Here is a 27,981-nt window from a genome sequence, read left to right as displayed (position 1 = left end):
GAGATCACTTTTATTTTATTATTTTGTTCTTAACCTACAGGCTTTCTAACCCTCTTCTCTATTTTTTTCTCAAATGATTCATTCTTCCCTCAGTTTATTTGAGTGTAGATTTTCCACTTAAAGTCAACTATCAAATGACTCTATTTCTCCCAAACACACACACACACACACAAATCAGTAAGGGCTAGTTATTATATTGTCAGGGTTATTTACTCTAGAATAGAGGCAGTGAGCAGCTGTATCACCAGAACAGAAAAATTATGGACTTTAATAGGCATTGAAAAAAAATGCTATTGAGTGGCTAGACATAATATGATACTAACATAACTAATAGGCTCAAGAGTGCCGAGGCAATAACTATTTAAAATATATAACATAATGTAAGGAGTGATATGGAAAAAATCTACAGGAGGAAAATCCTCTTCCTGAATCTAGTTTTTCACATTTTAGATTTGTTTAAAAAAATTACAAAGCTATAAAATCTTGCCAGTTCAATATTTAGATGGAATAAAAAATGAATCAAGTAAGAATAACATTTCCACCCATTTTGTTTAGGCTGCCTATAAAAAAAAACAAAAACCACCAAACTTATTATAATCTTCCTCAGTACCCACCTTAGACAATATCTTTCCATGGATCTTATGAAGCTTAAACCCTCATATTAAATCTTACATTTCCTACTTGACTGTCACTGTAGATGTGAAAAATGGCTGATGGTCATCTTTGTTTATAATCCTTCAGAGATTTCAATAGAAACATTCAAAATTGCCTATTTTTAAGCCTCCCCAGAGGTTTCTGAGCTTAAGTTAACATAACGTTTTGATACCTACTTATTTACCTACAGAAGGTATTCCAAATAATTATATTGTCACTTTCTTATTTACACTGGACTCCAAAGTTCTCAATTTTTCACATGGATAATCTACAAAATAAATATTACTCTTGCCTTCACAGGCAGCATTAGCATGAGCAAGCATTTGTGTTCATTTGTTATATTATCTAACTTACAACTTTATTTCCTTGCTGTCTGCTTAGAACTTCAGCTGTTCTAGTTAAAACATTAAGATGCAGAAAAAAAAAAAAAACACGATAGAAAAACTTTAAATAAAGGTCACTATTGCCTAAAATGGGATGTCAGTTTTGCAATTCATTTGCACTTTCCCACTAAGCTGGGTGGAGTTGATCTAAACAAGTCCAGAAGGTATTTATGAAATAAGCTCATAGGAAGGGGCATCGCAACCCCTCAGAAGCGACTCTCTTCCTCTTCCACAGGGCGGTGAAGGCCAGGGATGAATTTCAAGAGTTGTTTCCGGACGCTCCCCCTTCTGCTTTTTCGGGGCAGAGTCCCAAACATGCTTGAGAAGTTGCTCTCCCACATGGGAGACATGGACCCACTGCTGGCAGTACTGATGCTCCGGTTCCTGGAAGATGACTTCTTCAGAAAATCGTCCCCATCCTTGAGGACAAAGCACTCATCATCGGTGCTTGTTTGCCTGCTGAAGGCTCCCTTGCTCGAGTCCTCAGACACACATGTCTGGTAGCCGTCCTCGCTGTCCATTGTCATGGAGCTCAGCCAGCTCTTACAGCTGCTCTCACTGGATAATCGATTCCGGTCTGGGAGGGCTGAACCTGCCCCGGGCAGGGTTCCAAACAAAATTGATTCATCTATGTCCATGTTTTCCAAACTTGGGCAGTTAGCTGCATCACCTAGAATGCAGAAAACAAAGTCTACTGTGGAATGGATCTAAGCACCATCACTCCCTACAAGTAAATACACCAAAATTTCTCTTCCAAGGGTAAATAATATTTTTCATTGAGTCTTGGCTTGCATGAATAAATGACTGGCTATAAGGTAATTTGATAAACCTATAGTCGGATTTCCAAAACTAGTTGCCCATGGCCTACGCCATGTAAAAGGGTTGATGGTCATGAAAAGGGTAAGGCTAGATTAAATACATTTAAACCAGATTCTTCATATGAGAACAAGTTCTATTCATTTGACAGCATGCCTGCATGACTTGAGAACTTTTGAAAGGATCATTTTTAAACTGAAGTGACCCTGTAATCTTTATTAAAAACTTGATAAAGAAATGGGACTTTAAGGAATATACTTGGAGAAATGCTGTCTTATAGATTTTCTCCATTTAGTTCCTCTTATGTTTAACTACTGTCCTTTTTCGTGATTATAAATTTACAATAACATTATTTGATGTGTAGGGGAAACACAGTTATAAAACCTGCACCTGTAGGCTCATTATAGAGAAGTCAAAGGTATTTAAGGCAAAAAGGATATTGTCGAGTCTCAATATTCCAAGTTTCATATTAGAATGCTATAATACTTAAGTGCTCTGAAATGGTACTGTGCCCAGAAAATAGCCCTGTCCTCAAATAAGTAACAATTCATTTGAAGGAATTGAGTTTTATCTGCTTAGCTGAGTTTTTCATCAACCTTTTATAACCGACATCTGGGGTCCCCAAACTCAAATTGTAATCACAGACCAATATCCTGCCCCACCCCCTTGCTTCTATTCTAGCTGGTATAATGCAAAAAGAAAGCAGATTATCTGTAATACCAGCCTGAGAAAGACATACGTCCAGCCCCCTAGTTTCAACCAATCACTGATCTAAAATATTTGAGAAAAATAATAATAATTCCAGAAAGTTTCAAAGAGCAAAACTTGAATTTGCCATGGCACCGAGCACTACACTGAATCCACATGAATGAAGTGAAAGATAGCATACCATTTGGTAGCCTTACATGTAAATACAAGTTGTATGAAAATACTATGGCATTTTATGGAATACCCTTGGGCATCTTGAATTTTGGTATCCACAGGGTGTGTCCTAGAAACGATCTCGCATGGATGCCAAGGGATAACTGTAATTAGATGGTAAGTACTTCAAGAAAAACAAGAAAGCCTAGCTGGCATGGCTCAGTAGTTGAGCATCGACCTATGAACCAGAAGGTCAGGGTTCAATTCCTGGTCAAGGGCACAGGCCTGGGTTGCATGCTCAATCCCCAGGGGCGGCGGGGGGGAGGGGGGCGCGGGCAGTCAATCAATGATTGCAGGAGGCAGTCAATCAATGATTCTCTCTCATCATTGATGTTTCTATCTCTCTCTCCCTCTCCCTTTCTCTTTGAAATGAATGAAAATACATATTTTAAAAGATTTTTTAAAAAAGAAAAAGAACATTGACATTCAGAAATGGTTTCACTTTGCATTATCTCTCCTGCTGCTCTCCTTTGTCCTTTGTTGACAATATAAAAGGAGACTGTTTATTTTTCCTTTTGATCTGTAAGGTTAAGTATGGCCAGCCCTCAGTGAGTGATTAATCATAATTCTTTTCTTTTTGCTAATACAACCTACTTTATTGCATTTTGCAATGCTTTGATTAGAGAGCAATTGCTTTATAGAATTTCATGCCCTGAATATTTATTCTAGGTCTAGAAAAAGTAAAAAACACTCGTTCAACTCTCAAAAAATTTGTACAACAATGACCTTATGAGGATTCAGTCTCCATTCTTACCTAAGGACCTTGTCTCCACAAGGCCATTGCTACAGAATCCCAGAACAAAGCCCATCTCTACTCCAGAATGCTCCAAAAGTGAAGGCAAAGGTTTCCCGAATCTTCAGGTCTACAGAAACCCAAAAGGTAGCTAAATTTTGTACCTGTCTTGCTAGTAATCTTCAGGCCCCCAAAAAATCTGTTATGAATTTTTAAAAAATATTAAGTTAAATATATAAAAAATAGAAGTAACTCATACAAACTTTTTATCAAAAAACAACAACTTCAACATAATTTCTAAGCCATAAGTTAAGTGCCTAATTAAAAATTAAATGTACCTTTTTTCTGTAAAGAGGTTATCACTTTTGACATATCTAGGTTATAAATAGAGACTTTAAACTTAGTATTATTTGAAGGAAATATAATCTATCTTTCACACCCACTCTGCTAGTGGTTTCAATGAATTATTTATACATACAAGTTCTTCTTCAGGCCACACTAGTCACATAGCAAATCTCAAGTTGACAAATTTTAAACTCATCCCTTCCCTTTAGAAGGTACACAATGTCAAGAACCACGACGTTACTATTATTATAATCATTCACATTTCGGTCTCAGTGGTCATGAAGGAGAATATCTCTGCATTAATGTAACCTATACAATTTGAACAAGTGTTAGGAGCTCTACACACAAAGTGTTCTACCATTCCAGCCTCCGTAGTTTCTGGGAACCACACAGCCCCTGAGCCATGGACGTTCTCAGGAATTTCACTCATCTGCTGAAATCAGGCCATCATTCCTACTGCTCTTCTAAAATCTCCAGGTGCCTCTTGCAAGCATGTGCTTGCAGGAGCATATCTGCATGCTTTGATGTGCATATGTGTTATATGTATGAAGGAGGGATGTGACTTGACTTATTCCTCCTCCAAATACATAGGTCACTCCAAAGAAATACAAACTGGTATTCATTATCCATGCTGCACAATTTTTTTCTTATAATGATGATAATCTTAATGCAACTTAGAGGCAGAAATACTAAAAGGGTGAAATGTTAGTGTGGTTTCTGAACAGGAAATCACATTTACCATGAAGCAGGCGCTGTTCCTGTAACTGCAGAGTTCTGAACTCCACCCATTTCTTCTTCAAGGTTTGCTGAGAAAAAAGAAAAAAGTGCCAATATTAGGAAACCTCAGTGAAATAGCAATTTACTTCTGAGTGTTGAGATTTGTCTTTATATTTTTATTTTCTTTCTGGCACTAACAACCTCTCTTGCTCATTTGAAAGATGTTTTTCTGTATAAAAGGCAGATATTGGGAAAACTACTTTCTCAATAAATAATTGAGTAGCACCAAGAAGTTGAAACCATGACATCATTTCAATCGGAACAATGAAAACAATAGAAACAATAAAAACAATAGACAATAGAAACAATGACATTTGTATATTTTTATTTTAAATAAATATTATAGAACCAGATTGCTTAGGTTTGTGTCCATTTAGTATCTGTTTAGACAGGGACTTTCATTCTAGGATTCTCTCATATGCAGGATGTAGATAATAATAGAACCTAGACACTGGGATTGTCATGAAGCTTAAATGAGTTAATAGATGTAAAGTGATTAGAACAGTGAGTAGATCATAGTAATTGTTCAATAAATACCATCATCATTTTTTAAGCCTGGAGCACTAAAACTTTTTAGAAAATAAAAAGCTGTCTTTTCTGCTGGACAGCTTTTTTATTTTCTACACCATAGAGAGGAAGTCTACCTGTTCTGAGAGGCTTCCTTGGAAGGCTAAACTTAAACATTGCACAGCACCCTGACTTCTCAACTGCTTCCTTCCCCTGCTGCCCAGCACCTGAGATCAGTGGCCCAGGGTGGGAATGGAGTGGCTGATGTGATGATCAAGGTGGCAGGGGAGGCTTGGACTAGCACATGACTGGGCTGAGGGGATGGGAATTGAAAGCCAAGCAGGCAAAAAGCATCTGGCAAGGTACCACCAAAGGCTCATGCTCTCTCCTGCTCTTTGTTCTCTACCCCACCCTTTCCTTTGCCATTTCAGGGCCCCACAGCCAGCCCAGCAGGCAGGCACAGCTCAGCTTTGCCTCCGGACACCTAGTGGGAAAGGGTCCTTCAATTGATGCAACCTGGGAAGGTCAGATAAAGTCTAAAAATGAAGAGAAAAAGAAGTACATTTGAAAGGGGAAAGTCTAAAGGAAAGAAAATAATAAAATACAAGCATGTCATTAATGCTTAAGGGAAAATGGCTGGTTCCTGAATTCTGGGACTAAACAATCACTGGGCAGGATTTTCCAATCCCTGATAATATTTAGCAGCAATCCTGTGGTTGCAAATATAATATTGCAAGCAATAAATTCAAGCCATAAAATACCTGACCCCATCAAGTTCTTGTTCTCTCTGTATTATAATATAGTCCATATGGCTATAAGACTGCTGGGCTACCTAAATCCCAGCTGTTATCTGTGCACACCTTTCATCAGTCACATGGAGGTCAGAATTAGGGACCCAAGGAGTATAGTAGAACTAAAAATATCTGGCCTATATATCAACCCCTTTCTTCTTTCTTAAAAAGGCTTATCTCCTGTAAAGGAATAGAGTCTAATAGGGGAGCATGAGGCTGGCTTGATAGTCAACTAAGTAGAGAGAAGAGGAAGTTGTATATCTGCACCTACTTAACCAGAAATACAAAGTCAAGGCTTGCTACATACTGAATTTGTTTTAAAAAAATAAAGGTTTTAAAATATCTAATCTGTTGATCTGGCCCAGTCATCTAAGTATGTCATCACTTAAACCAAGGAAATACCAGTGTAAAGAGCAGATACGTCAAAGTGACTAAGAGTTTTTAGTTTATATCTAAGCTTCTCTATTTTCCTCAGAGTCTGTTTCTGGCTGCTATTAACATTCCAGTTGTATATTTGCACCAATTTAATCTTTCACCATTAGGAGAAAAAGCACATGGGAAATTTAACTATACTGGGCCACATCCCCTCACTATGCCCAGGTCAGTGCCTGGTATAGCAACAGCTCAATAAATATTGCTTGGGTGGACATGTAAACTAACAGCTCCCTGAAACAATATTCAACTATCACAGATTAAATATTTTGGATTGGACATATTTCTAATGTTTTCAGTCTACATGAGACACACATGTAAGTTAACTATTTCCATGGCACTTTACTACTCTATAGTGCTTTCATGGATAACCTGCTATTTAATTTTCCTAACTGTCCAAAAATGTCCCAGATTAGAAAATAAAGGTTCAATACAGCAAAATACTTCCCAAGGGCTACAAACCCAGTCAATGACGGAACTAGATTAAAAAGTAATTCCCCCCCTAGCCCATTGGATGTACTGTTTTCAGTTAAACTGTGAATCATAGGTTATGAGAAAGGGAATCCCTGAAAACACAGAGTCTTTGAGGAAACAGAACGCACCCTTACATACTAAATGTCGTTCTGTGAAGGGGAAGACAGCCTGACCCTGGTTATAGGTCATACCAAAGAAACTTCTGGCTCAAGAGATGAACTGGAAATTTTAACATGTCAAGATTAGAAAAGGAACAGACATGCAAGAAGTAAGCAGGAATGAACCCAAAGTCCTGCTGGACCTGAAGAAACAGAAAGAGGTCGCTAGGAATGTGGATCTTATGGTGATACATAGTTTAAATATACTTATGTGGCACAGGACAGAGACCAGTTTCCTGCTTGAGAAAAGAACCTTGGCGGAAGCTCCAGCACCATGCAAAGGAGGCTGGGGAAAGGGTCTAATGGTGGCGATGGCTCACGTAGAGCTTGTACCTGGAGGGGCAGGAGTACATAAACGCAGCCTCATGACCCAAGCCAAGCAGCACACTGACCCTACAGGGAAGACATCCTAGCTGCCAGGCCTGGCTCTGGGTTGATATGTATCATGGAGGCAACCGCCCAACTATCACACTGAGCAGAAGGGAGAGGCCACCATGCAAGGGAAGTGGGCAATCTAAACTTCAAAACACCTGCTGAAGTTTAGTAACAAGGACAATAAAACTGATCATCAGCATATGGATTCTCTCCAAGTAAAATGAAAATAGAAAGTGTCCAAAAAGACTTTAAAATGAGAATATTTATAATCTCCTGAGAGGTGAATGGTATCAATGTTAATAAGAAGAAGACATTTGAAACAAAAAGGAACAAGAACTGATCTACATAAAAAAAGAGCTATTTGAAAATAAAAAGATAACTTTTAATAGAAAGAACACATTCTGTACTGAACACAGACAACATTACTGAAGCTATTACTAAGGAATTCAAAAAGAACATAAAAAAGATAAAGGAATATGAAATATGAAAGGGCAGATAGGCAGCCTGGAAGGCAAATCAAGGGACTCAAACTTAAGGAACTCCACAAGATAATTCTGGGGACGGTCTAAAAAGGTAAGCTGACCCTTGAATAATGCGGGAGCCCCCCCACCTTTACACAGTAAAGCATCTGCGTATAACCATATAACGTTTGACACCCCAAACTTAATTACTGATTGTCTACTATTGACTGGAAGCCTTTCCAATAATATAAACAGCCAATTAACACTTATTTTGTATGTTATATGTAGCATATACTGTATTCTCACAATAAACTCGAAAAAAAATGTTAAGAAAATCATAAGGAAGCTAAAATAAGTTTAAAGTACTGTGCTGTATTTCTGATGCCATAAGTTTACACAGCCTGATTATAAGATGAAAAATAATCCATGTGTAAGTGAATCCATGCAGTTCAAATCCATGTTGTTCAAGGGTCAACTATCTATTCAAAGGTATCAAGCTGATAGTTTTCTAAAACTAAAGACAGTCACCAGTGTTTAGATGCAAAGGGCACTGAAGTTCTAAGCTCTATGCAGTATATATTTAGAAGTGAATCCATATGCAGTCACATTGAGGTGAAACTTTAGATTGGTAAAGACAAAAGAACAGCTGAAAAGCAATCAGCGAAAGATAAAAAATTGGCACAAATTGAAATACTGTTTTTTAAAAGACTCAACAATCCTCTAGAGAGAGTTACCAAGAAATAAAAAGATGAGAAGGCATAGAAAGTAGTACAAATAAAAATGAGGACTTAATCAGTTGTGATAGAAAAGAAAAAAAAAAACGAGAATAGAATTTTATTAAAAACTTCATGCAATTATTTAAAGACTTTATTAACAAAAAGATAATTTGACAAAATTGGCTCCAGAAAAACCACAACACCCCATAAAACAGAAAGCCTACGTAATTTTATAACTAATAAAGAAACTGAAACAATTTAAAAGTATTTCCACCAAAAAAAAAACACCTTCCAGCCCTGATGGTTCAGATAGTGTTACAAATATTGTACAGAGAACAAAAAGGGAACATATTCCCTAGCTCACACTAGGAGGCCAGTAAATGTGATACCAAAACTAAAGACAGACTAAGGGCGGGGGGGGGGGGAGGGGGGAATATAGGCCATTCTATCTGAAAGTGAAGCTACCTTCAGATATCCTTAAGAAAATGTTAGCAAATCAAATCTATATGTTTATAAAAAAGATTATAAATTATGGATCAGATTGGGTTTGTTTTAGAAATTCAAGGGTGGCTTTACATTAGAAAACCTTTAAATGTCATTCACCATATTCACCAGATTTTTTTAAAATAAAAAAAATGAGATGACCATCTTAGCACATGCAAAAACAGATATTTGGTAAAGTTTAATATACAAGCCCTATAAAAACTACCAGCAAACTTGGTATAGAAGGGAGCTTCTTTAACCTGAAAAGTATATTCATAGAGATAGCTCATTGCTAACATGAAAGAGGCAAAAAATTCCCTTTTTAAAGTTAAGAACAAAACAAGGATTTCTACAATTACAGTTTCTATTCACCATTATATTGCAGGCCCTAGTTACTAAGAAAAAGAACTAAATGTCATTCTTAACAGATAGTTATTATCTTTATAGCAAGCCTCCAAATATCTATAGATAATTTATTAGAAATTATACAGTTTAGCAAGGTGTTTGAATATAGCAACAGCATAGAAAATGTTATTTTACATATCTATACTTAAATCTCAATCAAAATATTAATTTTAAGTAAAGAAACTATAGAAACAAAATCATAAATTATAAAATAATAAATCTAACAAAGATTTATAGAATCTTTATTTATTTCAAAAACATTTTATAATTTATTCATGCAATTATATATATATATATGCTATATTTATTCTTAAGTACCTTCTAATTTTTCTTTCTTAATAAATATAATATTTTAATATTAAAAGATTTTTAACTTACTGTTACTGGTTTTTAAATACAATAGTCTTGATGATCTCTCTTTATTTTAATAAAATGTTTATAGATTTCCTTAGATTTTTCTGTATAGTTATAATTTTTTTGTAGATAAAGTTTTGTCCCTTTACCTCCATTATTAAACTGTGTTTGAAATAAGAAAAGTAAAAACTATAAAGATGTCAATTGATTTTATTTATTCTATAAATGCAATTCAATTTCTATGAAAATCTAATCGAAAAATTTCCCCAAAGAATTTTACAAATTGATTTAAAAAAATAATAGGTATAAGCAAAATAGCAAGATGTTGACAAAGAAGAAAACAGGTCTTGTTGATTAATTAGATGTGGGGGAAGTGAATACAAGATAAAATATAAATACTGTATAGTAACTCCATCCTCAATGGAGTTAATACTGATCAATAGTAATTAATGGGCTCAATAATTTAGAAGTACATACTTCATAAAGAAAACTAATAAATGGCAGCTATCGCTATACAAAACCCAAGTGAGCAGCCTGTCTACAGCAAACCCTGCGATCCTTGCTCAGAGGGGCTGCAGCCCCGGGATACAGAGTCCTTGGAACCGGCCGGGGTCTGCAGGGCTCTGACCCAGGTGCACATGAGTGAGGTCTGAACTTCATGTCCTGGCAGAACCCCTCCAGTCTTCTAAGACTTTAAGACCTTCAAAGAGCCATACCAGAAAATTTTTTTTTTCTTCCCATTTTTTTTTAATTATTATTATTAGTTAAGGTATTACAAATGTGTCCTCATCCCCCCCTTTAACCCCCAACCTCCCCCCCACACACAGACTCATGCTCCCATCCCCCCGTTGTCCATGTCCATTGGTTTGGCTTATATACATGTATACAAGTCCTTCTGTTGATCTCTTCCCCTTACCCCCCGCCCTCCCCTACTTTCCTTCTGGGGATTGATAGCCTGATCGCTGTTTCTCAGTCTTTGGGTCTGTCCTTTTTCATCAGTCTATGTTGTTCTCTATAATCCACAAATGAGTGAGATCATGTGGTATTTATCTTTCTCTGACTGGCTTATTTCACTTAGCATAATGCTCTCCAGTTCCATCCATGCTGTTGCAAAAGGCAAGAGTTCCTTTTTTTTAACCGCAGCATAGTATTCCATTGTGTAGATGTACCACAGTTTTCTAATCCACTCATCTGCTGATGGGCACTTAGGCTGTTTCCAAATCTTAGCTATGGTGAATTGTGCTGCTATGAACATAGGGGTGCATATATCCTTTCTGATTGGCGTTTCTGGTTTCTTGGGATATATTCCTAGGAGTGGGATCACAGGGTCAAACGGGAGTTCCATTTTTAGTCTCATACCAGAAAATTTTCACTGAACATCCTACACTATGCACTTCTCCTCAAAGCTTTATTTTTTCCTCTTCAAAGTTGATTGTGTGCTTGCCAGTGAAAGCAGATTCAAGGACAGCCAAAGGAGTACAGGGAGATTATTTTTGTGGTAAGAATGAGGCAGAATGGAAGGACACAGAGGAAGACAATAGGAAGCAAAACTTCCAGGCCCTCTGCACACACACACACACACACCAACACACACACACACACACACAGCACTTGGGAAAATGACAGAGACCAACTCCTCCTTCTTTGTTCCCCCTCACCTACCCCACACAAAATGTAAATCAAGAGAGAAAGATGCATTAATGAAATGTTCTTCAATTGATGTGCCTTCCTGTTGCCTTTCTGAGCCTCATAGACACACAGAAAGAGGGAGGAAATGATTTGCACTGGTTTGTGAAATTTAATATGCCTGCAAAGCCAATTGTCTGTCTCTTGATAACTCAGCAGTTTAGACTCATCATGACATTTCATCCTCAAGGGCTATCTCAATTCCTCAAATAGATCTTCATCCTACCACTCACACATTCAAGGATGAAAAATGTTCCTCACTGTATTAAATTAAATTACCTTTAAAACTTGCAGCTTTGCTTCAAGCTCGGCTCTCTTGAGAATTGCTGTTCCATTAAGAGTCTCTATCCTGTTTTAAGAAAAAAAAAAAAACGGAGGGGAGGAGAAGAGCATGAGTGATTCATTCAAACAAGTACCATCCTTATGAAGCACTACAATTTAAACTCAGGCTCCTTAAAAGGCAACATAAGCGTTAAGATTCTCCTGGCACTATAAGTATCTGGACCTACTTCAAATCTTCTAACAACATTCAGAGAAAGAAAATGGGGGAAACAAACAAGCAAAAAACAACTCCCCTGCAGAGGGTGACTGAAAGAATTTGGTGAATTTGTCAATTGTAGCTCATTTTATAGAAGCCCCTGTATGACGATGGTGGGTGTTCTCTACTAGAATCTATTCTTGTGGGGTCTGGCTGAATCACCTCATCCATTTGGTGAATATTTATTGGACATCTACTATGTACCAGACTTTGGACACCATGCTAAGCATGAGGAATATAGCAATAAGAATAGCAAGCAATAAGAATAACAATAAGAATTTCAAGCAGTGGCATCAACATGCTATTCCTTGAAGGGAAAAAATCTTTTCCTCACTAACATGTCAGGAGCTTTTACATCTGTAAATTGTCTTCACTTTGGAACGAGAACAAAGAAAACCAGAACTACTATCAGTTAGTAACCTTCATATGACTCTCTCATCTCAAAACCTTTTAAGCTCACACACTTCAATCCTAGAATTATCTACTTAATAGTGTTCTTTCTCCCTATACCTTCCTAAAAATAAAAAAGACTTGTTCTATCCTGAGTGATTTGATTTGTTTTGTGGGCACAAGTTAAGGCCTTTATTTTCACTGTTAAGCCATCAATCTGAATAAGATAAATTTTATGTGTGAGTCACACACCTAAACATTATTAAAGTATTGGTTCAAATTCCTTCTATAACTCTCTAAAGATGCAAGAATTTTTCAAGGCATGGTAAAATATAAGCATTAAAGGTGGAGATCAATTTTCCTCAATTTCTAATAGCATAATACCCAAGATAATGAAATGATAGCAAGCCAAGACATTATCTGCTTCCTCATTAGAGCAGTCTTGATTGTGAGCAATGGTGAGGATCCCTGCAAATCTGTTCCATTGGGATTTTTAATGTCAATCTGACCTGCCCAAGCAACAGATGTCTATGGGAAAAACCTCAGGCCTAGATTGGCTGCTCTCTTCAGTATTAGTATAGACTATCATTTTCCTGATCTCTGACTTTCCCACTGTCTCCAGCCATTACTCCTTAGATATCTCCTGACGCTTACATTAGGTTTAGTTAAGAACAATCTTCTGGTGCTGATAGAAGACTGATTCCAACTCTGTGGATCCTATGAGTTCAGGTAAAGAGAAGCTTGAATCTGCAAGGCAGAAACCATATAGAGTCCAAGAGAAAATGCCGGTAGTTGGACTCAGTCCTCTATCACCAGCAGTCATCTTCCAAAACTAGTAGACACACCCAAAACATCCTTTGAAGTTTTAGACCACAATCACTGAAGAGTAGCCAGTGGATTTTCTATTGGCAGCTTACAATGAGCAGCTGTGCTGTGGCTGAAAAGAAGAGATCTTGGCATCCGGAGCAGGTGGTCAAACCCCAGCCCTGTGACTTACTAGATGGTTGATCTTAACTAAACCTCCTTTCAGTCTCAGTCACTTCACCTATAAATAGGAATAAAACTAGCCTCATGAGGTGGCTCTGAAGAAGAAATGAGAAAATATAGGATCTAACATAATCAGAATAAATCCTAAACTACCTAGCCTGGTTGATAGACCCATACTCTGCCCCCAGGCCAACTCCCTGTCTTTGTTGTTAATCTGCACCCAAAGAAATCTTTCCCACTGATTTTTAGAGAGAGTAGAAGGGAGGGAGGGGAAGAGGGAGATGAAGAGAAAGAGAGAGAGAGAGAGAGAGAGCGAGAGAGAGAGAGAGAGAGCGAGAGAGAGATGTGAGAGTGACATATCCATTGGTTGCCTCTGGCACAAGCCCAACAGGGGCCAGGGACCAAACTTGCAACCCTTGACCAGGAATCGAATCCATGAAACTTCAATATATGAGCCAACTATCTAACCACTGAGCACACTGTCCAGAGCTCAACTCCCTACCTTCATCCCTTATTATATTCCCCCTAAATCACCAACCACGAATTACACTGGCTTTCTTTCTCTTCCTTGAATGTGCCAAGCCCATTTTGACTACTTAGAGACCTCTCTCTTTACCTTAAATGCTCTCTCATGAAGAATTCATATAATCATCCTTCTCTTCATTTAAGTCTCAGCTCAAAGTCCACCTCTTCAGAAAGGGCCATTTTAAACACCTAGGCTAAAGTATCAGCCCTCTTACTCAATGTTCTAACCCATACCTTATTGTACTTGCTTCATAGCAATTATGGATAATTGCAATATCAACATTATTTATTTTTGCAGGTTTTTCTTATCCATCTCCTTCCATCTCCCCTGAGCCTATCACAGTGCTGGAAACATAATATTTGCTCAAGAAATACCATTTTAACAAACGAGTGAAATCCATCTTTTAACTAAATACTAAAGTTTTATTAGGTACTAGGGATGGTATAGTTGAAAAAATAAATCTCCAATAGGGGAGACCAGTGTCCCATTATTAAGTCTGAAATAGTAGCCGGGGTGAGTGCGCACGCATGTGTGTGTGTGTGTGTGTGTGTGTGTGTGTGTGTGTGTGTGTGCGCAGGGTGGGGAGGGCTGTCAGACTTGGTTCTTCCTTCCAAATGGAACACTCGATGAGAAAAACTATTGGCTTGTGGTATAAAATGAAAAACTCAGCCATTCTGACCTTTTGTTTGTTCTAACCACAAGTTCATATCAGCCATGAAAATTGGATCATTTTTTGTCTATCCAAAGAAAAGGAGTGCCAATTTAATTGAATTTAATGTTATTTTCTAAAATACTCTCCCTCCCACTTGGATGTTTGGGCTATCGATGTCCTCTGACTTCAGATGTTGACAACATGTTCAAGTTTGAGGAAACCTTGAGAAACAAAAGGAACTGATAAAAACGTCTGTATCCAGTTCCAAAGCTATGGTGCACTGCCTCCCTTCTTAGGAACCTGAACAATAAGTCTATTCATTCACTCAACAGGCATTATGAGAGACTGTAACATTTCTGAAGCCCCATGGGAAGCAGATGGATAGTTACGTTAGCAGGTTTCCTGACGATCTGATCAGGTCAACAACTTGCTTGTGGGTAAAGCCTTCTGTGCCCACACCATTGATATTTGCAAGGATATCACCTGGGAGATGCCAAGAAAAAAAATGAGTGTTAATGTGATTGGTTAAATAATCCTTCCTGACATGCAAACGAAGAAAAACAAGCAAGCCTCAAACCTTAGCAACATAAAGGCACTAAGAAAATCCAAAGCAACAATACTGTCCTGACCTTGGCTATCAAAAAGTTTTCTCTTCTTGCTATTTAAATAATTCTTAACATGAGCAAAGCTGAAAGTTACCGGCTTGCAGGCCAGCACAGTGCGCTGGGCTGTCCTCCTGGATTTTGCAGATCAGAGTGCACAGCTCTGAGGTGCAGGTGTTCTGGTTCTGGAGCCTGTAAGTCTGCAAAAATTCAAGTGAGACATAATTACTATTCCAAAAACTCAAAATCTATTTGCCAAAAAATAAAATGGTGTCAGTTGTGTAAGTGGTATAATGGTAGATGCAAAGAACAATTTGGAAAGGCTTTCCTGAATATAAACTGAATCAAATAGACCAGTGGTCGGCAAACTCATTAGTCAACAGAGCCAAATATCAACAGTACAATGATTGAAATTTCTTTTGAGAGCCAAATTTTTTAAACTTAAACTATATAGGTAGGTACATTATTATTAACTTAATTAGGGTACTCCTAAACTGGCCTTTGCTAAAAACGTCCTCAATCTGAGGGGTTGACCTCAGCGAACGTACCCCCACTTCTTCTAACGCCACTTCTTCAAAATAGACTCGCCCAGGCCGAAAACCGACTTCTGCACATGGGCCATGAAGTTTCAATCGCACTGCACATGTGCGCCTGCACGTGGTATTTTGTGGAACAGCCACACTCAAGGGGCCAAAGAGCCGCATGTGGCTCACGAGTGGTGGATGAGCCACTTGTGGTCGGCAAACTGCGGCTCGCAAGCCACATGCGACTCTTTGGCCTCTTGAGTGTGGCTCTCCCACAAAATACCACGTGTGGGCGCGCACATACAGTGAAATTGGAACTTGTGACCCATGCGCAGAAGTCGGTATTTTGTGGAAGAGCCACACTCAAGGGGACAAAGAGCCGCATGTGCCTCGCGAGCCGCAGTTTGCCAACCACCGAAATAGACCAATTTTGCAATCCTACCAGATAATCTTCAACCAACCCCATTCATTAAAAAAAACCTGCCTAGAGAAAAAAAGTGGGATAATACTGGCTCAAGCTTTTATATTTTCAGGCCTAAGAGACCACCTGATGCTCTCATTATGACATATTTCTTGAGGAAAATTAAGTTTCTCATTTCCCAAATGGGATAAAAAAAATGGTGGCCAATAGCAAAGAGAAAGATGTCCCTGAGGATCTCCCATGCTAAAATACTTGCTACAGGAGACGACAAAATAGTCCATGTCCAGCAATGGAGATATGCCAACAATAATTCTTTTACATTAGGGTTCTGCAAATAATGACAATCTGCCCTGCATTCATTCAAAAGTACTATAATTGACTCAGCCACCTTCATTTCTGAGCACTTGCTGGTACACCTGTCTTGAATAATCACTGGTTCATTAGTCACCCAACCAAATCAGAAAACGTTATGCTTCACATCTTGCTTCAATTTGGCAAGAGCAGGTTGTTTTTGTTTTTTAAATTATACCAAGAGCACTGCATATGTGTTTGCTAGATGACTTATAGCCCAACACAGGTAAATTATGGGGTCTAGTTCCATTTAGACTCAAAATCACCATTCTGATTCCTAAAATTAAACCACATTCCAGTTCTGCCTCTTTATGAAGGAATTAATGTCTGATGAGTATTCCTTCTTATATTTTAATATGTTTTTATTGATTTTTTTAAGGAGAGAGGAAGGAAAAAGGATAGAGTGATGGAAACATCAGTTGACTATTTCCTGCATGCCCCCTACTGGGGATCGAGCCTGCAACTCAGGCATGTGCCCTGAGTGGGAATCAAACCAGTGACCTCTTGGTTCATGGGTTGATACTCAACCACTGAGCCACACTAGCAGGATCCTTCTCATTAAAAAAAAATATGTTGTTATTTTTATTGATTTTAAAAAGAGAGGAATGAAGAGGGAGGGAGAGAGTGAGAAACATTGATGTGAAAGAGACATCGATTGTTTGTCTCCCATACGCACCCCTACCGGGCATCAAACCTCCAATTTGGGTATATGCCCTGACTGGGAATCAAACCAGTGACTATGCTTAACCAACTGAGTCACACTGGCCATGGCTCATTCCTTCTTATTTTACAGACTTACAAGCTCTAGAACCAGAAGGTAGTCATGTGCAAGCAACTTCTAGAAATTTGACTTTGTTAAAATGTAAGGTTCTAGTCACTCAAGAAGGCATTTAGAATCCCCATATCTTAAGGTAAAAGGGACTTTTAGAGGTCACATAATATATTTCCCATCTCTCTAAGACACCCTTTAACAGTTTTTTCTGCCAGGAAGTCTTGCCACAGCCAGACCTTTCCAGGCCAGACCTTTCTGGTACAAGAACTATAGCTATAACAGACACTCCATTTGGAAACCACTGTTATACCAACTCTATTAGCAGTGAAAATGTGCCCTCCAAGTCCAGGGATGAAAGTAAGTGCAGGGAAGGAGAAATGTTTGCCAACTGCTATAAAATTTGTGGGTTAGAGATAGGAAAGAAAAGGCAGAGGCCCCAAAGTTATAGGAAGGAATAACTAGTTGTATACCTCTCTCTCTCTCTCTCCCTCTCTCTTTCTCTCTCTCTCTGTCTTCTGCTTTCACATTTAATAACAAAACCAATCCTTAGAGACACAAAAGTCACATTGCCCTTTCTCATACCCAATGGCCTTCATTCTAACACTTGTCATTTGCTGATCTTCTACTGGTACAGACACATAAAACACTTAAGTATTTTGTATGTGTTATTTCATTTGAAATTCCTAAAACCCCCACGAGGCAGGTGTACCTGAATCTAAAGTCCGTGCTTCTATCATACTCTATGATCCTCGCTAGCAGCATATGAGTGGCAACCCATGGAAAACCAGAGAGGACAGTGAGGTTGTTCTCTTCTAACCACCCCTTCCCTTGGTAGACCAGGACCCACATAGGTATTAACATTATGAGCACATGAGGTTCTGTCTGGTCGTCAGAAAGTTCCCACGGCATTTCCTCTATTCAATGAATATGCAAATGTTGTAAGTACTAGAGAAGAGACACCGCAGGGAGCTGGTAATGGAAAGCATACACCCAAAAAGAATGTCCAGAGGAGTGAGTTCCTTCAGTACTGAGACAACACATAGGTGCTCCAGTTCAGAAGTGAAGCCATTAGCTCATGTTGAGCTACAAAGGTTCATGGTGCTGTAGGCTGTGATCTATTAGTGACCCTTGCTCCACATGGAATGTGTGTTTATGGTATGGGGGAGACAGATGGGGGGCAGTGACATGTCATAGAAGCATGAGAAAAAAATTCCTATTTGTCACTTTAAATAAGGGTATGTGAGCAGCCACTGATCCTGCTTTCAGTAGCAATGGCTGCACATCCTTGTGCATAATTCTCATTTAAAAAAAGCAATCACAAAACGTACAGTCTCTGCAATAGATCAGGGGTTGTTTTGTGTGAATGGGGAGAAAGCATAGTACTGCTTTTAGAAGCATAGTACTGATGGAAGAATTATAGATTTCCCCAAATTTTAAAATAGAAGAGGTCAGAAAACAGAAGGTGTCTTCTGTTCTCCTACCGCCGCTCTATGTTCAGTGAAGATAGAGTTCCATTTTGTTTCTTTATTCATAAAGCATGCTTTACTTAGCAGCTTCCTGTTCCTTATCTTAAAATACACGCTGACTTTCCAATTGTGGAAAGTCACCAACGTTTTCTGAAAGCAGCACCAAAGCTAAAACCTAAAAGATGATGTGCAGTATAAGAATATGATTGTGCAAAATACATCTAAAAGAACCACAAAAGTGTAATGGAAAAATACACACTGTTAATACTTAAGCTACTACTGTACTTCATTGCATTAGACTTCATTTGCCCAAACTCATCATCTTTACAAATATGGCCATTTAAAAAGCAGACAACAAATAAGAACTGAAATTCTTGGGCTATTACATGGAAACCTATAGACTGTTTTAAAAATTTCCCAGGTTACGAAGCACTATGCAAATAGAGCAATGTTTTTAAGTGTTTCAAATAATTATAAAGTGTCATCATTAATATAAAAGGGCAAATTTGTCATAAAATAATTTTTTTTCCAAAATGTAGTAAGAATTATACATGAATGCAGTCCATATATACAAGTATATATGTTATCAAGGATTTCTTAAATATCAAAGTACAGATTTAAAATCTGACATGTAGTATAAAAATCATTAGGCAAAGACAGCAGACAGGCAAATATTCAAAATACACATCTATGAAGATCATTTCTCTCTCTTAGTTAAGACTTGCCATGGAACATGTGTAATACCTTCAACAATAAAGATAAAATAAAAAGACCTGGCTGACATCAAGCATTTCTGATCAGTCTCAGGCTTTCATGGAGACTGAAGCAACTAAGAACAAAGAGTTGAGCAAGTCTCAGGGGTTTTATTTTATGTGTTTCAATGTTTTCTTTCCTAGATCGTCCCAAAGACACTTAAGAACTACCAAGATAACTGCACATTGAATGAAAATCAGAGTCTCCATCATTCTCTACTTCATTCTTACTTTGCAAGTATCATGACACTGCTAGTGCCACTATCTTTATGAAAAGTTTGAAAACTGCCCACCTGAATTTCAAATCCAAATGTTCCATTATCCTGCTTCTCCACAGTAACAAGCTTTCTGTAATAAAATATTAAAAAAAGGTTTTAAAAAATGATGCATAAAGATCAAAGTATCATATATGTCACATACTTATTGAAAATGAAAAACAGCCACAATTTAAAATAGCTGACATTTATGTAAATTATAGTATTGTAACTGTGTGTGTGTGTAAATAAGTCTGGAGAGCTGTGTTCCTAAATATGTTGACGAGAGACCAAAAAAACAAATAAATCTCTTTACCTTTGAGACCAGGCAAAATCACCTAAAGAACTTGATCTCGTCAAAGCAAGCTGAAAAATACAACAAACACACCATTACCAAAAGGTCCTTAAGACACATCTGTAAATGTTCTAAATCACAAAGAACTTTGCTTTTTATCACCTTCTTTGGCTCAGCTCAAAGAAGGTAAAGGCAGTAATTTCCATTCCTTAGTGGTAGCACAGGAGAGCTGGCAAAGGGAGGCCCAAGCATTCTTTTTAAAAGATTTAAAAAGCTCTGATAATAATACACTGTGGCAAGAGTCAATGTAATGTGGCAAAACTCCAAAGCTTCCCAAAAAGAACTTCATATCTAATCTGTATTAAAAATAGACTCTGAGAGATTAACCATAGCAATTAAAAATAGACTCTGAGAGATTAACCATAGAGATTAATCACACTGAAATCCAAAGAAAAACAACACCCAGAGAACGGCATGCAAAACCCAAATACTTAATCGTTTTTGGAGATGCTGATGAAATGACTGCGTTTATAGTAATAGTTACTTTAAAATGTTACTTTTTAAAAGCAGGTTAAAGAATGCTCTAAAGAACCGATTCATATGCAGAAATATAACCCAGGTAAAGCCAAACACTCAAAACCTCAATTCTGTTTATGATTTATTTTTGTAATAGTTTTGGAAGAGTGCAGTGAGATTTCCAGCCAAGGAAGAAAAAGGAACCTCGGAATGGTCTAAATGGCATAAAGAATATCACCTTCACTTTATGTTTTGGAAGAAGATCATATACACATAAAATTCCAAAATACATTCAACCATTGTCAATTGAGGAAAAGCTGACAAAAGGTGGCATCTAGATTTTTTTAAAATGTATTTTTATTGATTTCAGAGAGGAAGGGCGAGAGAGAGATAGAAACATCAATGATGAGAGAGAATCATTGATTGGCTGCCTTCTGCACGCCCCCCACTGGGGATCGAGCCCACAACCTGGGCATGTGCCCTTGACTGGAATCGAACCTGGGACCCTTCGGTCCATAGGCTGACACTTTATCCACTGAGCCAAACCGGTTAAGGCAAGCATCTAGATTTTTAGGTGTTTTTCTAAGTGATCAAAATGAGTTTCTGTGAGTGTTTTGTTTATTTGTTGAGGAATTAACAAATGTTAATTAGCCTTTTCTCAAGTGTTGGTCCTGGGGCCCTACACATAAACATTCATGCTCCAAGCTTACCCATGATGTTTCGCTGTCAACCTAACATAAATTGTCAGGAGATCAATGCATACTGAGTCTAAACAAACACAAATAAAATAGAGAAGAAAAACTGGAAGGAGAAAAACTCATAGAAGGAATTAATGCACGAAAGAAACCCTCATTAAGGCATTTGTTAGGAGAGAAGCCCACAGCCCTGTAAGGAACTGGAATTACCTAGTACCGGATGCCAACATTCTGACACATTTTCTGGAACACTCAGTACTGGGGCAGAGTTTGGCTGCTGGTCAGTAAAGTTAATGTAATGGAGCGCTGGTTTCTTCCCACCGAGTTGATGTAAATTAATTACATCTTTCTTTTGCGTCAGTTCTGAACCTCAAATCATTTATATCATCCTGTAGTAGCAATAGAAAGGCTCAGACACAAAAAGATTGTCTTGAGTTGCTGCAAAGTATTTATTTGCAACTTATAAAGACTGACTGTGGAAGAGCTACAACAATGTGCATGGTTTATTTCAGCCTGATTTTGTCCTGGGAAGTATCAATAAGAAGAGTGGGGACCATTAAGCTGTATAGTAGGCGAACTTCTGGTGGAAGAGAGCAGGAAACGATATTCCCGAGCATTCTCAATCTTTCCCTTACATTGTTTCTCTCATTTTCTTAATCTGTTTTTATTATTTGCATCTCATTGGCTTTTTTATCCTCTTTCAAGTTGTAAATTACTTAGGGAGGCCATATCTATGTTATCTATAATCATAACCAGGGTTTATATTTAAAAATATGACTCTTGCTTTTAGTTAGCAGATTAGTCATAGCATTGATAGGAACCTCAAGATTTCATCTGGTCCACCCTCATCCTACCTTCTAAATAAAAAAAAATCATTCTAGATAGATCAAATCTAAGATTTTTTAAATCTACATGACAACTCCAAGACCTAAAGAAGAGGGATCATAAACTCAACCCCAGGCATCTTTCTATTAGTGGCTAGCAAGGGGTTAAAGAACTTTGGGTACTCAGCAGTCTCAATTGAATCACCAAATTGCTAAACCTAGCGTTCTCATATTATGTGTAATAAGAGAAGGAAATTTCCCCACCTCTCTCCTGCTACCCTTTCCATCTAGCTAATTGACTCATTGAAAATGAACATTTTTGCCTAGGACAATGTTAGAGGCATAGCGGGTACTCAGCTCCTGTGGACTGACTGATTTGGGTTATCAGTGACACGCCCAAAAATCAGACTAAGCCAAATTATAAATTAGTTTCCACTCTGGGTTAGTGGGGAGCCTGTTTTAGGGTCCTAACATTTAAATAAGAAAAACAATTTAAATATAGTGGCACCATCAAATTCCCTGACCCATGCCACTTCTTGACACAAAGACTACTTGCTTTTGATCAGGGCTGTCAGACGCACGTGATGTGGAAAGGAATGTTCTCAGGGTTCAAACTTGCTCTCACCCCAAGCTACCTGCCTCAGTGAGAAGAAGTCTGCCTAAGGTCTTATTAGAGGTCTGACACTCGGGAAAAAGTGTTCCCTGCAGCCCTTTCCCAGTGTGAGCAGCCCTGTTCTAGGACCTAGCTAGAGGAGTCTCTACTCCCAGCCTGCCCTCCGGAGTCTTTTCTCAGGGTGGTGGTGACGGCACCAAAACTCATGAATGAGGCGCTGGTGTGGAATGAACAGCATATGCTGGCAACAGCTGTCTTTTATTACACATTATCTAATATGAGAACGCTAGGTTTAGCAATTTGGCAATTCAGTTGCGACTGCCGAGTACACATAGCTCTTTAACCCTTGCTAGCCACTAAGGCAGAGATGCCTGGGCTTGGGTGTATGATCCCTCTTCTTTTGGTTTTAGTCAGATGACTTAACAATCAGGCGTTAATATTCAAGATGTAATTTTTCCTGCTGGACAGTGATTTACAATGTCCCTTTTTTGTGGGAAACCAAGACCAAATGCTCCAGCTGTCAGCTTGCAAAGAGGAATGAGCTGTAGCTCAGTCAGATTGCCTGCCAGGCTCAGAGGAGCTCAAAGGTCAGTACCGTAGCCACTCCTGCTGTTAAGTAACAGAGCGCTACTTCCTGGTCTGGTCCCCGCTGTGCACTCACTTCCTGAAAGCACTGAGGGAGGAGAGAGAGGGGAGGCACTCATGCATAGGTGAGGAGTGCTTGTGTTTGTTTGTTTGTTTGTCTGTTTCCAAAGTTCCAAATCCTGTGCTCTGCTCCCTTTCCTGTCCCCTGCCTCACTCGCCCCAGTTCTTGCATGAATACAGTTTGCTTGCTTTTCCCTTCGAAAGCAGGATTCTTGGGATACCAAGGCTGTGCAGATGACTCTACGCTACAGGGAAATAAAGGCATTGAACTCAATTGTTTGACTTGTAAGTGCCCTTAAGGAACCCAAAGAGGGTGGCAGCTCCCCAGGAAAGTCTCATGGTGAGCTCAACAATCCCTTTTCTCAGGAAGAACTGTTGGAACTTGACTCCCAGCATGCAACAATGTGGATCAGAGAAGACTTTTCCAATTCTTTTGTGGTGAAATTAACAGTTTTCTACCTAAAATGATTCATTCAATGAGCAAAATACCTCCAAGTTAGGAGGAGCACTTGGGAGTTTTGGTAACAGACGGGTGTGCAGCCACAAATAATGTAAAAGCTCCTCACGGGCAGGACCCATCCCAGAAATACACGCATTACAGAGTTGAGCACAATAGTCCGTATCTGAAGTTTTAAGTAAAATCACCCTCCCGGAAGTTGTCTGTTTAGTAATACAATTGACCTCGAACAACATGGGTTTGAACTGTGCAGGCCCATTATATGTGGATTTTTAAAATAAATAGTGTAAATGTATTTTCTCTTCCTTATATTTTTTAATATTTCTCTAGCTTACTTTACTATAAGAATACATTATATAATACACATAACTTACAACAAGAGATGTGTTACTCAATTTTGAACAACAAATACACATCTATCAACAAGTGAATCTGAAAATCAAGTGAATAATCTGATGAACAGAATGAACTGGTGATTATAATAGAATCAGGGACATAGAAAGGGAATGGACTGACTATTCTTGGGGGGAAAGGGGTGTGGGGGATGCGGGAAGAGACTGGACAAAAATCATGCACCTAGGGATGAGGACAGTGGGTGGGGAGTGAGGAAGGAGGGTGGGGTGGGAACTGGGTGGAGGGGAGTTATGGGGGGGAAAAAGGGGAGCAACTGTAATAATCTGAACAATAAAGATTTAATTAAAAAAAGAAAAAAAGAGATGTGTTAATCAACTGTTTATGCTCTCAGTAAGGCTTATCAATAGTAGGCTCTTTAATAATTAAGATTTGGGGATCAAAACTTATACACCAAAATTCAACCATTAGCACCCTTAACCCCCACGTAGTTCAAGGGTCAACTGTCATTGGACAACCAAGGGAAAAGCAGGCCAAGGGGTTCAGTGTGTGCACCACTAGTGCATATTCAAGCTTCTCACAGGTCCGGCCCCTGGCCTCACTACAGCATTTGGTAAAAACTGTTTTCGAGGAGCAACCCTAGTGCTTGGGCATTCCAACATTTCTAAAGATTTGCCTTACGGTCCCCAGTCTCCTTCCTACCGTGTTTTCCATTGTAGGTATTTTTCCCCCTAACACTGAGTTCAGAAATAGAATTAGGAACTGCACCGGGGTGTCTGCCACCTCTTTCATATACAGGTAATGAGATAAATTTGCACACACAGAAATCTTTTATAAGCAATTCTGAGTGTAAACACCCAAATGATTCTGAAGATGCATCTGAAACTACAGGCTAACCAGATACGGCTTTGCAGAAACCAAAGCCAACAATAACGAGAAGTGTGAATTGTTGACGTCAACCCTGAGAGGGTTGAAAATAACAGCGGGCAGAGAAACACCTGCTCTTGTGGTGGCCTCCCAGAGATCTTGTTGCCTACAATCCAGTCAGAGCCAAGCGGGTGATTATTCTCTAAAAACCAGTTCAAGGAAATGGACCTCCTTTTGGAAAATTGTGTAATGCTGGGATTAACTTGCAACAAGTCTCATTGATGATAGTTGTATAGAATCAAAAGTGTTATGTACAAGAGTTTTGTCTTGCCTTTTTTTTTTTTTAAGGTAATTCTCATAACAGTAAGAAAAAGCTATTTGACTAGGAGGAAGGACCATGAGAAAAGGGAGAAGAAAAGACCTAGAAAAGATGAGAACATACAAATAAATTTATCTGGGTGAGAATATATGTGTAAGTATATATATTATACACATGTAAACATATACACATACTTGTGTGCATCTCATATGCTGAAATCCCTCACTTCTTCCAGTAACCTCCTACGGATTGCCCTTTTTCAGTTCATGCTGTCTTCACTCAGGCTTAACATCCAAAGGTCCCTCTTCCATCTTCATTGCCTTTGGTAGTCAAAACTGTGGGTCTCCTCTCCATTCCCTCCATTTCTTCTTTCTCCAACGAGTGCAAGAGTTGCTCCCTCACCACTAGTCTCTACCCACTTATCCACATTTCCAGAATACATTCCAGGCCACATTTCCAGAATAAGATTCCTAAGTCCCTCTGCTGCCCAGACACACTCAATGGCTCCCTGTGCTGCTCAGATTGCTGCTGCCTCAGGGGGAGTGTCCAAGTGTTTTGCAAAGCAGCCCATCTCTGAGGTCTCTCCTCACCTCCCACACAGACACTAGGTCCTCCTGACCCAATAATGTGTCCTTCCCTAAACATTCCCTGAAGACCCCAAGATCTGTGCTTCAGCAGTAATTATTCCCTTGTTCTGGAATTCCAATATCTGGAACATCTCTCCTTCAAAGTTGTACTCAAAAACACGTAGTATTTGGATTCAAGTATGTATGCTGTTTACTTTGTGTAACACCTACTCATTCTCCTGCTTCATTGTAAACCCAATAAGGACAGGAAACATGTTCTTCTCATCTCTTATACCTCCTATACTGTTCTTTTTCTGAAAACTAAATGAAGATTTTGGTACTTCCAATAGTTGCTTTTTTTTCATACAGGTAGTAAATTGATGGACATGCTCATCATTATGTTAAATTTAACATCATAAAAGCACTTTTGCATTGAAAAGATTGATAATCCAAACCATGGCAAATGATACCCTTATCTTCATGGTGAAAAATCCCAAGGAATCAATCAGCTACATCCATCACTGAGAAAACATCATGACTCCCACTATGTTCTACTCTCTAATTCCAAAATTAAAAGGCTTACATGGAGAACATGATACATTTGCAACATTTAAGGGCAAATTTTATGCTCTAAAACAATTGTAAGTATTTTCTGCACAATTCTTATGGCTACATTCAGATATGTACTTAGGGCATTATAGCAGGTTAAATAACTAAAGCGGTGTTATGGTTTTAATTTTTTTTAATTGGAAGTCAAAGAATAAAAAATGTTTACAATAAATCCAGTTAAACATGGGATTTTTCCTAATGTGTTTCCCTCTCTGGGGAAATACTTTGCAGTAAAAATAAAAATAATAGCATAATTATTGAGCGTGTACTGCATTTCAGTCTCGGTGTTAAGCGCTGCACATTTCTCACTTAAGCAGCTGAAGAGCCGCATGGGCTGGTTCTAATATTATCGTCACTTTAGGAAAAAGAAACCTGAATCTTAGGGAGGCAAGTGACTTGTCCAAGATCCCACAGCTCTTAAGGGACTGGACTGACGTGCAATCTGCACTCACTTATCTAATACAAATATTTTCCAGGGCATGAGGCATGTGCCCATGCCTCAAAGCTGAAGATAATTTAGTCCACAAAACTTGCCCTCCGAAAAAGCACTCTCCTTTGATTATGAACTGAAATGACCATCTAAGACTGGGAGTGAGGCTGGGGGGGGGGGGGGGGAGAATCAATGGGACACACACAGGGGGGCGGAATCAAGAATTCTCAAATGGGTCATGTCTATAAGTAGCATCTCCAAATTTGATGAAGATTTGACACCTCTCCAAATGAGAAAAGCAATCTTCTCTTAAGTTTTGCCATAACAAAGGAAGTTTTGTGATGGTCTTAAATTTTTGGACAATATACTAGTACTGTCTGGGCTCCTCACCTCCTTCCTCACTCGTTCTCTTAGAAGCCTCTAAAATAACAATTTCAGTATGAAGCCGGACAGACATATCACTCTGCTCTCAAGAGAACATGAACCCTCTAAAAGTTACAAAATAGCAATCGTACCTGCTTTCGTCCCCGAGGCAAAGTGGCCACAGTGTCGGCCAGCATTTGAATCCGCCTATTGTCATCCATGGAAAAGCTGCCTGTGAGTAGGGAGTATGAGCCGCATGCTGGGCCAGCGCAGCCGTCCACCAAATTGCCATTGCTGCTCTGGTGCATGAGCCTTGGTAAAGACATTGTGCGCAAAGATCACTCCAGCTGGCACATGGCTGAATGGCCTTGCAGGATGCGGGAAGCTAAAAGTATAACCCTCTGACAAGTAATCAGAAGTAGCAAAGCAGAAAGAGCCCATGTGACTTCTGTGGTTTGAGGTACTTGTTACAGAAACCCTATCTTGCAGTTCACTCCCATTTCTCAGTGGCTTTTTTCTTTGTGCTCCTGAGAGAAACCTATAGCTACTTTTTACCACTAAAAAAGAACCAACTTATTTCTCCCCCCTTCAAACAGCCAGGACTCTTATGCGTTCATGTTCTCTGACAAGTTGTGTTCAAAACACCATCTGCCTTTTTTTTTTAAAGGAAGAAAAATTTTCCCAAGTTCTGCCATTTGTTTCCCATCCATTTTCCTATTTAATAT

At 38.7% G+C, this 27,981-nt stretch overlaps 1 protein-coding gene across 1 annotated transcript; it reads right to left on the bottom strand.

Annotated features, from left to right (window-relative positions):
- On the bottom strand, positions 1-27,976 carry CYTIP (cytohesin 1 interacting protein). Its single transcript, XM_081095367.1, has 8 exons — positions 27,409-27,976; positions 20,023-20,072; positions 19,746-19,800; positions 15,264-15,366; positions 14,954-15,047; positions 11,751-11,820; positions 4,592-4,658; positions 1-1,707 (listed from the first exon to the last, which is right to left on the bottom strand). The coding sequence occupies exons 1-8, from the start codon at positions 27,580-27,582 to the stop codon at positions 1,244-1,246; spliced, it is 1,077 nt and encodes a 358-aa protein (XP_080951493.1). The 5' UTR covers positions 27,583-27,976; the 3' UTR covers positions 1-1,243.
- Positions 27,977-27,981: the final 5 nt, after the last annotated feature.

Source organism: Myotis nattereri (assembly GCF_964212035.1).
Source record: "Myotis nattereri genome assembly, chromosome: 7".
Taxonomy (NCBI): Eukaryota; Metazoa; Chordata; class Mammalia; order Chiroptera; family Vespertilionidae; genus Myotis; species Myotis nattereri.
Note: the sequence above shows the minus strand (reverse complement) of the source record. Positions and strands in the feature narration are given on the sequence as shown.